The 15,615-nt window shown below is 35.7% G+C and overlaps 1 protein-coding gene across 2 annotated transcripts in view; it reads left to right on the plus strand.

The window, feature by feature from the left end:
• TRIP4 (thyroid hormone receptor interactor 4) overlaps positions 1-15,615 on the plus strand; it is a 67,492-nt gene that overhangs the window by 2,640 nt on the left and 49,237 nt on the right. For both annotated transcript variants that reach the window (XM_068536515.1, XM_068536506.1), the window contains exons 2-6: positions 2,527-2,696; positions 3,535-3,668; positions 10,521-10,733; positions 12,392-12,470; positions 15,129-15,258. In XM_068536515.1, the coding sequence (XP_068392616.1) occupies positions 2,527-2,696; positions 3,535-3,668; positions 10,521-10,733; positions 12,392-12,470; positions 15,129-15,258 (726 nt within the window). The remainder of the gene's footprint in view (positions 1-2,526; positions 2,697-3,534; positions 3,669-10,520; positions 10,734-12,391; positions 12,471-15,128; positions 15,259-15,615) is intronic.

Below are 15,615 nucleotides of genomic sequence, written 5' to 3' on the forward strand. Positions count from 1 at the left end.
AGCTACTACCTTCCTAATCAGTGATACATTTATGAGACCTTAAGGTCTATGCACAGAGTTAGCAAAATAAACTTTGTTCCACAATCTGCATTAGTTCATGTTTTGGATGAATCTATTTTGTTAAGATTTGGTACATAACACATTTGAATATATGTTGTTCTTTATTATACTTTGTTAAATAGTTAAATGACATTTATTCAATTGTTTCTGAAACTCTTTAAATAATTCCCTAGTGGTTTGAATACTCCAGAGTTAAATGATCCTTGAGGTTCCTTGCAGCTCTGTGAGTTCTTGATGCCAATTAATCTTTTAATGGGGCCTGGTAAGTTTGGGGATCAAGTTGATTAAACCTTGAAAGTCCTGAAAAACAGTTGTGTATTTTTTTAAAAATTTTGTGATGGATTAGAAGATGCTCTTAAAGAGGCACAAAGGCACAGGTTTATTCATTTATAGATTGTAACTCTGCAAATCCACCACCACATTAGGAAAAGAACCCAGTACATGTACTACCAAGGATGGGACAATTACATGATTTTTTTTTAATTTAAAGGATATAGCATTATTGTAATAATTTTTCTTACATTTCATACCAGTGTATCTACTTTACAGTTTCTTCAGATCATATAATGCTTTCATGGTCTGATATCTTAATTTTTTCACTTCTTACTTCTCTAACGACGTGACATAGTCCCTGTAGAAAACTAAAAAAATCAGAAAAGCTTAAAGGAGGAAACAAAGATTACAATAATACCACAACCCAGAGATAACCATCATTTCTCTCTTAGTGTTTTTTCCTATGCATATTATAATACATTTTCAAAATATATTCATTGTAGGGAAAAAAAGAAAATAAAAATAAACCCAAACTCTTTTTAATCATCTCTCTTAGTGGTAATCATTTTGGTGTATAACCTTCTAGCCTTTTTTCTACACATAAGTGTATGGATATGTACATTCCTTTTATAGCAATTGGGATCATATGCTGTACAGTCTGTCCTACTATTTCACTTTATATGAGAGCATTTTCTCAAGTAATAATAATTACTGAGAAATTACTGAATTACTGAATTCCCTGGCAGTCCATTGGTTAGGACTCCGTGCTTTCACTGCCAAGGGCACAGGTTCAATCCCTGATTGGGGAACTAAGATCCCACAGCTGCATGGTATGGCCAAAAATAATAATAATAATAAAGTAAAATAAACAAGTCAGTGATTTTTTAAAAATAATAATTATTCAAAAATTTCAGTTTTTGTGGTCGCATATTATATTTTGTAAAGTCCAAAAACTTGAATTCATTTGCCCCTTTCATTGATGAATGTTTTAAATAGTTTCCAGTTTTTCACTAACTCAAATAATGATGTAGTTAATCTTTTTGCATAAACTTTCCTGTGTCTCTTATTTCTTAGAGAGTTCTGTAAATGGAATTATTGGATTCTTTTTAAGGCACTTTAAATACATTGGCTGCTTGATTTATAGAAAAGTTGTACTGACTTGTACTCCCACCCCATTTCACTTTTAGGAACCCTTCATACCATTTTCTTAAAATAGATCTGCTCATTCTGATGTGATGCTGATCTTGATTTATAATTTTTAAGAATGTTAAATCAGTAACTGGTTAGCTTGTAGTATATATTCATATTTTTAGCAAAAAAGAAATTTTAGGTTTTGCAGTATAAAGATGAAATAATTTGTATTTTTCCTAGGAAAATATAATGACTGCAGATGTGTGGTTATGGAAAGTATTCTTTTTTTTTTTTAATAACAGTTATTTTTAACAGTTTTTTTGAGATGTAATTTTTATTCAAGTCACTTGTTTTAAATGTAAAATTTGATGAGTTTTGACAAGTATATATAGCCTTGTAACCATCCCTCAGTCAAGACATAAGTAGTCCTTGCTTTGCACAGTAGTATGGAACCGTAAAAATGACCATGCAATCTGCAATAAAAAAATCTTAATAAAATGGTCTTAATAAAAAAATGGGGAAATTTTTGATTATTCCATGACCTTCAAAAATGTTTGTCAAAATATTAAAAACTATCCTGCTGTCAGAATAGAGAAATTTAAAAAATAGTAAAACAAACACTTATTTAGTACACTGTAAATTTTTAAAAAATTTTTATTTTATATTGGAATGTAGTTGATTAACAATGTTGTGTTAGTTTCAGGTGTACAGCATAGTGATTCAGTTATACATGTACATGTGTCTATTCTTTTTCATTCTTTTCCCATTTAGGTTAGAAAGTATTCCTATGTTAAGGACAGCTCCACAAACCTATCTTCAAAACACTGATTTGATTCTAGAAATACAAGAAGATTACATGAAGGTTATATTATGAACTACTTGAGGTCAGAGTCTTTGTTCTAATCAAATTTATATCCCTAACATCTAACCTAGGACTTGGCTCAAAATAAACACTCTAATGGATTAATGAATGTTTTTTACTACCTTGATCTCTGTTACGATTATTGAAAAACATAGTATAAGCTAGCCTTGTTTTAACAACTTATTTCTTTGCTTCTTGAGGTATGTTTTGTCAATTGAGAGTGCTGAAGAGCTACGAGAATATGTTACTGACCTTCTTCAGGGAAATGAGGGCAGAAAAGGTCAATTCATAGAAGAGCTTGTAACTAAATGGCAAAAGAATGATCAGGAGCTGATTTCTGATGCTCTGCAGCAGTCCTTCAAAAAAGATGGTAAGTTAAGTTAATGTAATTAACTTAAGTAAGTTAAAGTAAAGGTTGAAATATTGGTAAATTAGCTGGTTTATAGGACCTGGTATGTTCTGTCACCCGTATTTCCTCATGACTAACTTAAGCAGAATCATATGTATACATGTTTTTAGTTCAGTTCTACTTGATCTGTAATGAGTATTGTTTTAGTTCAGACTTTTTCAACTTAGAAAATATCACAAAAATACTTGTTTATAGATACAAATGTGGCTTCAGAATAACTTGAAAAATTTATACATAGATTAAAGAAAAACTTTAGTTATGTGTATACATGAATGTAAGTAAATGTTGACCAGTTTTAGTATGAACAGCATTTAGAAGTAACTATTAAGTTAAACAGTACAAAAGATGAGCACCAAACTAAATAAGTCATTATTATTATACAGTCTAAAATATCAGATTTTAATTAAACTTTTTTTTTTTTTTTTGGGTGTGCCGCACGGCTTGCGGGATCTTGGTTCCCGCACCAGGAAATGAATCCAGGCCCTTGGCAGTGAAAATGCAGAGTCCTAACCACTGGACTGCCAGGGAATTCCCTTTAATTTAATTTTAGCCAGTAGTCTTTATTATTGACTACAATCTTGAAAATGATGGTTTAAATTTAATTCTGATTTGAGAGGAAAATATAATTTGAAAACCTGCCTGACTTCTTATCTTGACTCTAAATATTAAGCATTGCCTTCTCTTTATTAGCTATTAATTCACCAATGAATCCTACTATTTCCAATCTATCTATGTACATATATATATATATATATATATATTTTTTTTTTTTTTTTTTTTTTTGTCTTCTTCTTTAAAGAAATTTTAGATGGGCAGAGGTCAGGAGACCAGCTAAAGAGGAGTAGGCGGAAAGGGAGAAACAGACAGGAAGTTCCTGCATTTACTGAACCTGATACAACCATAGAGGTCAAAACACCTTTTGATTTGGCCAAGGTGAGTGCTTAGAAAATGAGGCTTTTCTGGCTATATGGAGAAGAGCAAACAACTGATACATTTCATAGAGCAAAGGGTATAAATTGGTCTAGAATGGCAACTTTTCAACAAATGCATGAATTTTAGAGAGTGATAATGATAACATATTACTTTCTATATGGTAGATATTTTTTGACAACCTGATTAAATAAGTATTAAAAGGACATCTTCGGGCTTCCCTGGTGGCACAGTGGTTAAGAATCCACCTGCCAATGCAGGCAACACGGGTTCGAGCCCTGGTCCGGGAAGATCCCACATGCCGCAGAGCAACTAAGCCCGTGCGCCAGAACTACTGAGCCTGCACTCTAGAGCCCGCGAGCCATGACTACTGAGCCCGTGTGACACAACTACTGAAGCCCACGTGCCTAAAGCCTGTGTTCCACAACAAGAGAAGACACCGCAATGAGAAGCCCTCGCACCACTACGAAGAGTAGCCCCCACTCCCTGCAACTAGAGAAAGCCCATGCGCAGCAACAAAGACCCACTGCAGCCAAAAATAAATAAATTAAATAAATAAATTTATTTAAAAAAAAAAGGGACTTCTTCGCTTAGAGATTATAGATAGATAGATAGATGTGATAGAAAATATTTAATGAAATACACCAGGACTTCAATTTCAACATTTTTTGTGGCTTTGTACTAAAAGAATGCACAATTCTAGCTGTTTTAAGAGCGTTCCTATTTTAGGCCATTCACTACCCATCATCATCATCATTATTTAGCATTTAGAGCTCTTTCATATTCTCTCTTGGCTCTAAAAATAGCCCTGTGAGGTAAGCAGAAATATTTATATTCAGGGCAATTTGACAAGCTAAATTTCCCAGCAGAAGGGAATAGTTAATTATGCTAAGATGGAAGAGTAGTGATCAAAAAATTCTGAGTGATGACCATGCAAAAAAACATGGAAAAGGGTTTCCAAAATAATGTGAACTTAAAAAAAATAGTCTTAAGCCTTTTATTAATTGGAATAAAATGAGCAAAGACTATCAGAAGCGAAAGAAAAAACACAAATGACCAATAAACATTAAAAATGTTTATCTTTACTAGTAATTAAGGAGTCCAGTTTGTCACCCTAATTGCCTGGACTCTCCTGGTTTTAGCACTGAAAAGTCCTGTATTCTGAGATTTCCCCTAAGTCCTGGGCAAACAAGGATGGTTGGTTACTTTACTAGTAATCAAATAAATACACATTAAATCCCTGAGATATGGCATATCAAATTGTCAAAGATTTTATTTAAAAAAATTTTTTTGGCCATGCCATGCAGCGTGCGGGATTTTAGTTCCTGGACCAGGGATTGAACCTGCGCCCCCTGCAGTGGAAGCTTGGAGTCTTAACCACTGGACTGCCAGGGAAGTCCCTCAAAGATTTTAAAAACAGATACAGTGATGATGAAGTTGTATTAAAACAGGAACCTCCTATACACTACTGGTGGCAATGTAAATTGGTTTAAGCTTTCTGGGGGCAGTTTGGCAGCATATATCAAGAACTGTGGAAATGTTCATATACGTCTGACTTATTAATATGACTTAAATATCTAACAAAGTAATCAGAAATACACACAAAAAATGTATGTTCTGTATAATGTTATTTATAATATTGAAAATATGAGCTGACCTGATTTTTTAGCAGTAAGAGACAGATTAAATAAATTATTGTTCCCTCATTTGGTGGGATATCATGCAGCTCATTTCTTGTTTTTTTTATAAATTTATTTAATTAATTAATTTATTTTTGGCTGCGTTGGGTCTTCGTTGCTGTGCGTGGGCTTTCTCTAGTTGCGGGGAGCAGGGGCTACTCTTCACTGCGGTGCACGGACTTCTCATTGCAGTGGCTTCCCTTGCTGTGACGCACAGGCTCTAGGTGCGTGGACTTCAGTAGTTGTGGCACACAGGCTCAGTAGTTGTGGCTTGTGGACTCTAGAGTGCAGGCTCAGCAGTTGTGGCGCACGGGCTTAGTTGCTCCGCAGCATGTGGGATCTTCCCGGACCAGGGCTTGAACCCGTGTCCCCTGCATTGGCAGGCGGATTCTTAACCACTGAGCCACTAGGGAAGCCTGCTCATTTCTTTTTAAAGCCGTGGTGTATACAGAACCATTGTTCCTAGGGGAAATACAGGGTTAGGTTTCTGGGAGCCTCTGATCACATTTCCATCAACCAATCAAAACATAACCTCATTTTATGTGTGTTTCTGTTTAAAGACACTTTATTTAATATATATTGTTGATCATTAACATTGAAGTCAAAGCCAATAGCACTGTAACTCGTGCCTGAAGAAAGCTTATCTAATATACCTTTCTTTTTTATTATTATTATTTATTAATTTTTATTGAATTATAGTTGGTGGACAATATTATATGTTATAGATATACAACATAGTGATTCACAATTTTTATTTTATTTTATTTTTTTAATTTTAATTTTTATTTATTTTTGGGGGGCTTGCAGGATCTTAATTCCCCCACCAGGGATTGAACTCTTGCCCCCTGCAGTGGAAGTATGGAGTCCTGACCATTGGACTGCCAGGGAATTCCTGGTGATTCACAATTTTTAAAGTTTACATTCCACATATAGTTATTATAAAATATTGACTATATTCCCTGTGTTGTACAATGTATCCTTGTAACTTATTTGTTTTATACATAATAGTTTGTACCTCTTAATCCCCTACCCCTATCTTTTATTCTCTATATATCTGTGAGTCTGTTTCTATTTTGTTATATTCACTAGTTTATTTTTTAGATTTCACATATAAGTGATATCATACAGTATTTGTTTTTCTCTGTCTGACTTATTTCACTTAGCATAATACCCTTCAAGTCCATCCATGTTGTTGCAAATAGCAATTTTTCATTCTTTTTATGACTGAATAGTATTCCGTTGTGTATATATACCACATCTTTATCCATTTATCTGTTGATGGACACTTAGGTTGCTTCCATATCTTGGCAGTTGTAAATAATGTTGATATGAGATTGGGTATATGTATCTTTTCAAATTAGTGTTTTCATTTTTTTTTTGGATATATACCCAGGAGTGGAATTGCTGGGTCATATGGTAGTTCTACTTTTAGTTTTTTGAGAAACCTCCATACTGTATTCTTTTCTTTTTTAATTTATTTATTTTATTTTATTTATTTTTGGCTGTGTTGAGTCTTTGTTGCTGTGTGCAGGCCTTCTCTAGTTGTGGCGAGCTGGGGCTACTCTTCGTTGCGGTGCACAGGCGTCTCATTGCAGTGGCTTGTCATTGGAGAGCATGGGCTCTAGGCACGCGGGCTTTAGTAGTTGTGGCTTGCAGGCTCAGTAGTTGTGGCTCGCAGGCTCTAGAGCGCAGGCTCTGTAGTTGTGGTGCACGGGCTTAGTTGCTCCGTGGCATGTGGGATCTTCCTGGACCAGGGCTTGAACCCATGCCCCCTGCATTGGCAGGTGGATTCTTAACCACTGTGCCACCAGGGAAGCCCCTCCATACTGTTTTCCACAGTGACTATACCAAGTTAACATTCCCACCAGCAGTGTATGAGGGTTCCCTTTTTTCCACATTTTCACCAACATTTGTAATTTGTGGTCTTTTTCATGATAGCCATTCTGAGAGGTGTGAGGTGATATCTCATTGTGGTTTTAATTTGCATTTCTCTGATAATTAATGATGTTGAGCATCCTTTCATGTAATATACCTACTTTCCATATAAGGTACAGCCTCTTGTGCTTAGGAACATTAGATAGCACTTCCTATTATACATGGGGGCCATATTAAATGGTGAGATTGCCAACAAAAAGCACAGAAATGCAAAGAAATGGCACTAAACAGACTTAGGATACTTGTTTACAGTATGAGAGCTGAAGCAAGAAGGCAGATCACTGCATTGCTCAACCTTAGCTGGAAACGTGTGCATTTGGTGACTCAAATGTTTTGCCATTCTATGCATGTCCGTGAATGCCTGTGAAAGCACCTGGAGTATTGATTTGGGGGTTACAAATAAATATTAGCAAGTAGGCGAATTTGAAGATCTGGAACCATGAAAAATGATGGTCAAACTGTATGTCCAGTTCCATTTTTGGACATGTAGGTAAATCTTAAATCTGTCTTCAGTTTTCACAGGCAATTCATTTGTTATTCAGAAGTTTTTATTGTATGTCTGTTGTGTGTCAAGAACTGATTTAGGCATTTGAGATATAGCAATAAACAAGACTCATTAAGGTTTCTTGCCCTCCTAGAGTTTACATTTTAGTGGTTCAGAGGAGAGGTAGAAAAGATAGTCAAAGAAATTTTTTTGAAGTAATTATATATTGTGAAAACTAACATGAAAGAAATGAAAAGGGCAGTGTGATAGGCAGTTATTGGAAGGGTGGGAGCTAATGTAGGTAGGGTATTCAGGGAAAGCCTTTCTGAGGGAGTGAAATTACAGCTAAGACCTGAACACTGCAAAGGAACCAGTATGTAAAGAGATGGGCTGGGAACAATGCAGAAAGAGGGAATAACAAGTGCAAAGGGGCGATGGAGAAAAGTGTTCTCAGAAGTATCAAAAGCCCTGTGTGGCTGGAGCATAGTGGACAGGGGAAGAATGATGTGTAGGTGAGGCTAGAGAGCACCTGAGGGCCATATGTAAGGCTTTATAGATCATTATAAGTAGCTTGGATTAAGTTTTAAGCGCAATGGGAGGAAGCCAGTGAGTGGTTTTGTTTTTCGTTTTTCGTTTTTTTGTTTTTTAATTATTTAACCCCTCCTCCCCACCCCTCTGAATGGTTTTAGGCAGAGGAGTGATATGTTATGAATTTTCTGGCTTGCCCTGTTCTCCCCTTCTCTCCTCTATTACTCTGTCTTTCCTCCTTCTCAATAAATACTTGCTGCCTGTTGTGGATAAAAGACCTAATCAAAGCACAGCCCTCAATCCCTCAAATGTGTTATTTTAATGTAACTGGATACTTTAAAGGGAGTGAAATAGAAGTTTCTGCTTAGAGATTTTAGTCTTCCCCTCACAAACATCCCTGAGAGCAAAGGTATAATTGACCAGTTTGAAAAATGGCAACCTGCTAGAATTAGATAACATCCTTAGCACTTGTCTTAGATTTTAACATTTACCTCCATTGACTTATTTGATACTGTCTGTATATCTCAAGTTTTAGCTTTGGACATTAGGGCATGTTACCTCTCTTTATAGTAACCAAAGAATTGTTACCTTCATTGTTATAACTCTCCTATCCACTAGGACTCCTGAGATTTTTCTTTGAAACTTCAGTCTCTGGAAATGATTGAGAAACTCTCAATTTAAAGGGAAAGTAGGACTACACCAGAGGAGAGGCATCTATGCACCTTAAGTGTCAAAAGCTGCTGTGGTCTGAATGTTTGTGTACCACTCAGAATTCGTACCTTAAAATGCTAATGCCCAGTGTGAATTAGGAAGTGGGACCTTTGGGAGGTTCTTATGTCATGGGGGTGGAGTCCTCATGAATGGGGTTAGTGCTCTTATAAAAGAGACCTCACAGTCCCTAGCCCCTTTTGCCATGTACAACACAGTGACCTAAAAGAAGTAATTTCTGTGACCTGGAAGAGGGCCCTTGCCCAACCATGCTTGCACCCTGAACCTGGACCTTCAGCCTCCAGAGCTATAAGAAATAAGTTTCTGTTGTTTATAAGCTACCTAGTCTGTGATATTTTGTTACAGCAGCCAGAATGGACTAAGGCAGAGGCTGATATAGTTCTCTTTTTAAAGTTTTATAACATACATACAGAAGTGAATAAATGGATTTTCACAAACAGACCATACCTGTATAGACAGAAATAAAACATTACCATTCCTCTAAAAAACTCCCATGTGCCCCACAATGATAACCCTCCCAAGGGAACACACCATTTTGACTTTGAACATCATAGATTAGTTTTGCCTGCTTGTGAACTTTGTATAAATGGAGTTAAATAGTATATACTCTTTTGTGTCACATGGTTTATCTCATTGCTGTATAGCATTCTGTTAAGTGAATATTCAATCTACTGTTGAACATTTGGGTAGTTTTCCAATTCTAATGCTGCAATGAATGTTCTTGTATATGTCTTTTGTTGAACATATTTACTCATTTCTGTTGAGTATATGTCCAAGAGGTGAATTGCTGGGTCACAGGATATACATATGCTCAGCTTTAGTAGATACCAGTTTACACTCCCACGAACGGTGTGTGAGAGTTCTAATTGTTCTATATCCTTGCCAACACTCTGTATTTTCTGTCTTTTCAATTTAGCTATTCTGGTTGGTACGCAGTGGTATTACACTGTGGTTTTATTCTGTATTATCTTGATGACTGATGAAGTTGAGCACCTTTTCATGTGTCTGTTGGCTGTTTGGAGATCTTCTTTTATGAAGTTCCTGTTTAGGTCCTTTGCCCATTTTTCCACTGTGTTATCTGTCTTTTTCTTATTGAGTCAATATTTTATAGATTTTTCTTACTTTACTGATTGTTCTTATTTCCAGATCTGTGAATATCATCTGCTTTTAGAGGCATTTTTGTTTTCTATGATCTCCAATTTAGCTATACCTAAACATGTCACATAAACAGCTTTTATTGCTACATTTACCTTCCACCAGCTATAATACAGGGCTGACAGCTACTAGCAGAAAAAGCAGAGTATATTAGCTAGTTTTTCTAGGGCATAATCTTTCCTTAGACCCTTGATTATGACTCATTTGTATTTCTCCTACTTCCTTCTTTCATGGTTGCTGGGGAGGGTATAAGTTATTATTGAACAGAACTGAGGTTTTTCTCTCTTGACTGTTTTCATTGTCATTAATTATTTGATGTTATTTCTGATATCTTTTTACGATTAGGCACAAGAGAACAGCAGCTCCTTGAAGAAGAAGACGAAGTTTGTCAGTTTATATACAAAAGAGGGACAGGACAAGCTTGCAGTCCTGATCCCTGGTCGCCACACTTGTGATTGCCTGGGCCAGAAGCACAAGCTGATCAATAACTGTCTGATCTGTGGGCGTATCGTCTGTGAGCAAGAGGGTTCTGGCCCCTGCTTGTTCTGTGGTACTCTGGTAAATTGTCTCTTTCCTATTTTACTACTCTTCAGTTTTATACATAGGGACATTCACACCCCTAGTAATTTCTCTTTTTCTTAGTAAATTTCTTCCCTAAGGTGTCCAGTAAATTCTTTTTTTTTTTTTAATTTTATTTTTTTTTATTGAAGTATAGTTGATTTACATTGTTGTGCCACCAGTAAATTCTTGTAGCAGGAACTTTAGTCAAAAACCCAAGTTGATATCCTAGAACTGAAGCCTATTTGTGAGAAGCGTTTTGAGAACATACCTTGTTGAGGGATCCAAGTCTTGTGTCAGATTAAGTTCAGTTCAGGAAAACTTCAGGGCCTGAAATGTCAAAAATTTTTGTCAGTCTTCAGATGTGGCTCATATTCCTAGGGTTACAGACCCACTGTGATGTAATCCTCAAGTCTATAGCTTCTTTTTCCAGAACACCTCCTTTTTATAGCTCCTCATTATCTGAGTAAGTGACCTCAAAAGTGTAGTTGTAATGACTCTTTTACAAACACCCTAGTGAGTTGTCTGGAAGGCTTATTCTGCCAGTTGAGCTGACTGGCAGAAGCAATGGCATTTGGTATTGGTGAAGGTATACATTTTGTGTTGCTTTGTTTTCCCTTCTCTGGTGGGGCCTTTAATTTTTTAATATACTCAGATAATAAGCTGATAGACAATGGATGACCTGAAAAATGTAGTATCTAACATCAAAAATGTTCATAAAACAGCAGTAAATGTCTTCCCATGTGGGGCTTTTCTCTAGAGAAACACCCTACAGCTGCTGTGTGCCACTCAGGCAACTGCTAACAAGTACAGTGTTTCCTGTTAGGTCCCTTGGATCCTTTGGTTCAAGAAACAAGAGTGATGTAAAGCAGATTGGCCTTGAGGTCTTGCAGTTTCATAAACTTAATATGAAATTGTTTTTAAGTAACCCCTTCTGCGTTTAAGTAACCTCCCTTCTTACACTTCTAGTGATTTTATAATAAACAGAACTTTTTCTTTGCTTAATGTGTTTATTACTTTATAAGCAGGTAATGTTTGAAGGCAAAGAAGCAAAATACATATAAAATCTAGACTAGTTTTCACTGCTTCTTTTTCTGGCTCTTTTTAATAAGACACTTGCGGGACTTCCCTGGCTGTCCAGTAGTTAAGACTCCCTGCTTCCATTGCAGGGGGCATGGGTTCAATCCCTGGTCGGGGAGCTAAGATCCCGCATGCCGCATGGCACAGCCAAAAATAAATAAATAAATAAATAAATAAGACACTTGCTTAGCAATTCTCTTGTAAGACTTGGATTTCACGATTAGAACTGGAAGGCTATAAAAAAAAAAAGTCTTGTATATTTTTTCAATATTCTCAGTGGTGGCAAATCTTTATCTTTTGAAAGTAGGTTAGATTTTTTTTTTAACTGTCATTCAGGGACACTTGTAGTGAGATCAGTTTTTTGTATGGTTCATAAAAGAAGGGAGAAATGGAAAGAGACTAGGGCAAAACTCATTTGGGTATACTTTTTTTTTGGTATATTTGTCTGGATTAAAAAACACTGACAGTCTATTTTATTGCCGTATCTAATGTGTAATTTGAGGTTACTTTTTAAGTATATCAAGCAAACACTATCATTTAACTATTGGATCATGTGTCTTACTCTTATTACTTTATAGGTATGTACTCGTGAAGAACAGGATATTTTACAGCGTGACTCAAACAAGAGCCAGAAACTGCTGAAGAAGCTCATGTCAGGTAGGCAGCAGTCTTCTAATTGGGTCACTGTAGTGATGGATACATTTTGTTGTATCTGTGATTGTTTCTCTTACTTGTATCCTGTTATGTAAGATGCAGTTTATTTACTCGTTTTTTTTTTTTTTAAGTTCTTATTAAAACCACCTAACATTGAGCAAAAAAACTAATAATAATACTATTGGATTATAACCCAAAGAATAAAATTAATGTCATGAAGTAACTGAATAAATTAATAAGTGGGAGGGAAGGGGCTGCTCTTATAGAATTCCAATTAATAAAGTGAAGGAATTATGGTAACAGAAAATCACCATGTCAACACCACAGTAGTATTGATAGTAATTGCTACAGGCAAGATCCACCAATAGATGCTAAAATTACTGGATGAAAGTTTAAGAATTGGAGATGTGCTAGATCGTGAAAGACAAGGAAAGACTGAAGAATCGTCACGGTTTGGAGGAGACTGAGGAGACACTACAACTAATTGCCTTGTAGGATCTTGAATCGGATCCCTAAACAGAAAAACAGTATTAGTGGAAAAAAAGTTGAAATCCAAATAAAGTCTGTAATTTAGTTAATGGTATTGTACTAATGTTAATTTCTTACTTTTGATAATTGTACTATGGTTATGTGAGATAAGATACTAACATTAAGGGAAGATGAATGAAAGGTATACAGGAACTCTACTTTTTTTGCAACTCTTCAAAGTTTTTTATAGTTGAAAAAGGCATGACAAAAATAGTTAAGGACATTTTTAAAGGGAAAACAATATACTCATTACTTTCCATTTGTGCAAATATTTTGTTCCTGCTTTAATTCATAGTTGTTTTTTAAATATAGATAGATTGGTTGGTATTATGAAGTAGTAATCATAGTGTATATAGAATTTTATGTTTTTCCTTTTTTAACTAAGATTTTATAATTATTGTTTATGTTGCCATATATTCTTCATATTTGTAATTTTTAGTGCTTAAAAATAGTCATTAAATTTATTTATTATAATTGATTATCTATTTCCTCATTACTGGATATTTTGACTCTTTCTGAATTATAAATAATACCACAAGGGGTCAACTTTGTTAATATTATATCTTTGATTTGTTTCCTTGGGATAAATTCCTAGGAATGGGATTACTGAGTCAAAGAATATTATCATTTTTGACACTTAAGATGTATTTGCCATATTACTTTACCAAAATATTGTACTAGTCTACAACAATATTAGTATTTTACCCCAAAACCTGTCACTATTGGGTTTTGACATTTCGTGTTATTTTATTTTTATAGTCGTAATTTTTTATTATCATTATTAATGAGGTAGAACATGTCTCCATATTTTTTTCCATTTGGATTTTTCTAGGGTCGTTGTTATGAGAAAAGGTAGTTCTCAGTGTTTTTCTTATATTCAGAACACAAGAATCAACCTCTCTTTTTTTTAAGTTTGAAAGATTTGACAGGACTTTTTTTTTTTTTTTTAGGACTTTAAATAGGCCTAGAGTTTTAGGTAAAGAGAAAGGTTAGCCTTCATTACAGCTTAGTTGTTTTCCTAACACATTTTATATCTTGGTTCTATCATAATTTATGACTATTTTTTCTGGGATATATAGATTTATGGTATGTTGTCACAAAGGAAGATAACACATGGGCCGAGGAATGAATGTGGGCTTTAGAGTTAGACAGACCTAACTTTATTTTATTTTATTTTAAATTTATTTATTTATTTATTTTCGGCTGCTTTGGGTCTTTGTTGCTGCACACGGGCTTTCCCTAGTTGCAACGAGTGGGGGCTACTCTTCGTTGCAGTGCGCGGGCTTCTCATTGCGGTGGCTTCTCTTATTGTGGAGCATGGGCTCCAGGCGTGCGGGCTTCAGCAGTTGTGGCACGTGGGCTCAGTAGTTTTGGCTCGCGGGCTCTAGAGTGCAGGCTCAGTAGTTGTGGCGCACGGACTTAGTTGCTCCGCAGCATGTGGGATCTTCCCGGACCAGGGCTCGAACCTGTGTCCCTTGCATTGGCAGGCGGATTCTTAACCACTGCACCACCAGGGAAGTCCAGACAGACCTAAGTTTAAATTTTGTTTCTACCTTTTAATTTCTGACTTAATGAACTCAGTAAATTTACTAATGTCTCTGAATTTCAGTTTCTTTATCTGTAAAACAAAGATAATATAAGCTGTCTTACAGGGTTATTGTGAGAATTAAGTAATATAGTACGTATGAAGTGCCTTAGCATCTGATAAGTTCTCGTTATTCATTTCTGTCCCTCTCTGCAATTTCTTCTCTTTTTTCCTTTTATTATTTAGTTTTTAGCTTTGATATATAAAAGTATGTTTAAAGGTGATATTTAGCCCTACTCAATAAAGTTTTTCTTATAAGGCATTTTTATATTGTGTTGTTAAACAGTTTGTTACCCTTAGTGATCCACATTTCCATAAGGGAAGAAGTGGATCCTTAACATTTATTGAGAATGTACTATGTGTCAAGTGCTGCTTGATGCCTGACAAGTAAAGCCTGGCCTGTGTACCTGTTTGTTTTCCATTGAAATGAATGCTGTCAGTCATTAGGGGCACAGCCAGATCTACTGATATTTTGTTCTTTGCTGCACAGCGATACAACTAACTGGTATGATTCACTGACACCATTTGATTTCCTTATTGAATTTCAGGGACAGAGAATTCTGGAAAAGTGGACATCTCTACCAAGGACCTTCTTCCTCATCAAGAATTGCGATTTAAATCTGGTCTGGAGAAGGCTATCAAGCATAAAGACAAACTGTTAGAGTTTGACAGAACTAGGTATGATGTGGTTAGAATAAAAAATGCTAAGAAATAGAGTAGTCCATTATTTTGGCACTTGATACCTTCTTAGGGTGGACTATGAAAGTGTTTACAACAAAAGAAGAGCCAGATGCTCTGTGGAGGAGGTCTACAGCTTGTTTTTGAATCATGTCTTAATAAGATAGGCTCCCACTGAGAGGATCCTACCCTGCAATATTTTTTGATTCTTGGCAAATGCTGGTGTACCCCATGGAAAGTTGATTTGGGTTGACACTGTTCCCCACTTGTTTCACTTGAAACCATCCGTTTATTCAGTCAGCATATGTTAGAGTGCCTACCATGTGCCAACTGTTGGGGGGCCTCTGGATACTCCAT

This window comes from Eschrichtius robustus, chromosome 1 (assembly GCF_028021215.1).
Source record: "Eschrichtius robustus isolate mEscRob2 chromosome 1, mEscRob2.pri, whole genome shotgun sequence".
NCBI classification, from domain to species: domain Eukaryota; kingdom Metazoa; phylum Chordata; class Mammalia; order Artiodactyla; family Eschrichtiidae; genus Eschrichtius; species Eschrichtius robustus.